Source organism: Corylus avellana, chromosome ca6 (assembly GCF_901000735.1).
Source record: "Corylus avellana chromosome ca6, CavTom2PMs-1.0".
In the NCBI taxonomy this organism is placed as follows: Eukaryota; Viridiplantae; Streptophyta; class Magnoliopsida; order Fagales; family Betulaceae; genus Corylus; species Corylus avellana.
Window position 1 is genome coordinate 17554591 of NC_081546.1, and position 2401 is coordinate 17556991.

Consider the following 2401-nt stretch of genomic DNA (forward strand, 5'->3'; position numbering starts at 1 on the left):
TGAAGAAGATGCACGTGAAGTACAACACCCTCATGATTATCCGTTGGTCTGGCCAACTTTACCATCCACTGGGTATTGATTAACAATGGCAGTTCTGCAGACATACTATACGCCCCAGCATACGATCTGATGCAATTTGGTAGGGAGAAACTTCCACTGATAACTTCCCCCTGATTGGCTTTGCCAGGGACAGAGTCCACCCAGTGGGAACCATTGACCTTCCTGTCACAGCAGGTACGCCCCCATGTTAAACCATTGTTATGGTTTAATTTTTATTAGTAAATTGCCCTTCAGCCTACAATGCTATCTTGGGAAGGACCACTCTCAACAAAATGAAGGCGATCCCATCCACCTACCACTTAAAAATGAAGTTCCCGACGGAAGGTGGGATAGGGGAAGTCAGAGGTGACCAGCAGTCCGCTCGGAGATGCTACATGACATCGTTGAAAGACCCACAAGCCAAAGCAACTATGGTGATCGATATTGTGGACACACGAAACGAACAGAAGTTGCTGCAAGCGAAACAAGCGGAATCACTTTCCCCAGTCCAGATCGACAATAACATCGATCATGTAGTTCAGATTGGCCAACACTTACTCGGAGAATGCCGTGAGAAGCTCATCCAAATTCTCAAGAAGCATAGAAAGGTCTTTGCATGGACTCACAACGATATGCCTGGCATCAACATTGAAGTAGATCCCAATGTCAAACCAGTAATCTAGAAGCGAAGAAGTTTTGCCCCTGAGCGCAACATGGCCATTGCTGAAGAAGTAAAGAAGCTCTTGGCAGCGGGATTCATCAGAAAAATCGACTACCCCAACTGGATCTCTAATGTTGTAATGGTGAAGAAGGCAAATGGTAAGTGGCGTATATGTGTCGATTTTACAAATCTCAACCAAGCATGTCCCAAAGACAGTTTTTTGTTGCCTCGAATCGATCTCTTGGTGGACTCCACCTTTGGCCACGAGCTGTTAAGCTTCATGGATGCCTTCTCTAGTTACAACCAAATCAAGATGGACCCAGCGGACCAGGAGAAAAAGGCCTTCATCACCGACAGAGGACTTTACTACTACACCACTATGCCCTTTGGATTGAAGAACGCCGGGTCACATAACTAGAGGTTAGTAAATTCCATGTTTAAAAAGCAAATAGGACATAATGTTGAAGTTTATGTTGACGATATGTTGGTGAAAAGCCATTATGCTAGTGACCATGTAATTGATTTAGAAGAAGCCATTGAAGTCTTAGAAGAACATAACATGAAAGTTAACCCTCTAAATGTGCCTTTGGAGTGTCGTTTGGGAAATTTTTGAGATTCATGGTATCTCAACGTGGCATCAAAGCAAACCCAGAAAAGATTAAAGCCCTTATTGACATGCAGCCACCCCGTAGTACTAAGGAATTGCAGCGTCTCACGGGACGGCTGGTAGCACTCAATAGATTCATAGCCCGATCCACAAACAGAAGTACTGCAGAAGTCATTTGAGTGGAACGATGAATGCGAGGTAGCGTTCAAGAACCTTAAGGAGTACTTAGCTTCACCACCACTCCTTAGTAGAGCTGAACCCGGAGAACCACTCTATGTTTATCTGGCCTCCACCGCCACCACTGTTAGTTCTGTTCTTATCAGGGAAGATAAAAAACTACAAAGACCAGTCTACTGCACCAGTCGCATACCACAAGGGGCAGAAACCAGATATCCAAGAATCGAGAAGTTGGCATTCGCCCTGATCACCTCTGCCAGACGGCTCCGACCTTATTACCAAGCTCATCCCATCAAGGTACTTACTACTCACCCATTTAAGAAGTCCCTCCACAAGCCAAACACCTCGAGCCACCTAGTACAATGTTCATCAAGCTAGGCGAGTTCGACATTGAGTACCTCCCAAGAACTGTGATAAAGGCATAGGCAGTTGCGAGGATCCTGGGACAGTTCACTGAAGAAATTGAAGAATCGAATGAAGATAGTTCAGAGCCCATCTGGTTTATTGAGGTTGATGGGTCATCATCCTCGGAAAGCAGTGGAGCTGGAATTATTATTAAAACACCCGATGGGGTCACCATTTAGCACGCGGTCCGGTTCAAATTCCAAGCAACTAATAACGAAGCAGAGTATGAGGCACTCATTGCTGGACTCCATCTGGCAAAGCAACTGGGAGCCAACCGAGTAAGTGTACAGAACGACTCTCAATTGGTGGTAGGTCAATTAATAGGCGAGTATGAAGCCAAAGGAGACAAGATTAAACTGTACTTATGTTGTCCAAATATCTAACTAAATTAATTGGTAAATAATTGTATGTTTTACCTGCAATTGCACAAGGTCAACATAGTAGTATATGGTGTAAGTACAGGATCATTCCCACGAGGATTGCTGAATTTTGCTTAAAAATAAATTTCTTAA

The 2401-nt window shown here is 44.3% G+C and overlaps 1 protein-coding gene across 1 annotated transcript; it reads left to right on the forward strand.

Moving 5' to 3' along the window:
• The first annotated feature begins 752 nt into the window (after nucleotides 1–752).
• LOC132185270 (uncharacterized) lies at nucleotides 753–2068 on the forward strand. Its single transcript, XM_059599065.1, has 3 exons — nucleotides 753–858; nucleotides 1465–1781; nucleotides 1934–2068. Exons 1-3 carry the CDS (start codon nucleotides 753–755, stop codon nucleotides 2066–2068), a joined length of 558 nt encoding a protein of 185 aa, XP_059455048.1.
• The last annotated feature ends 333 nt before the right edge of the window (nucleotides 2069–2401 follow it).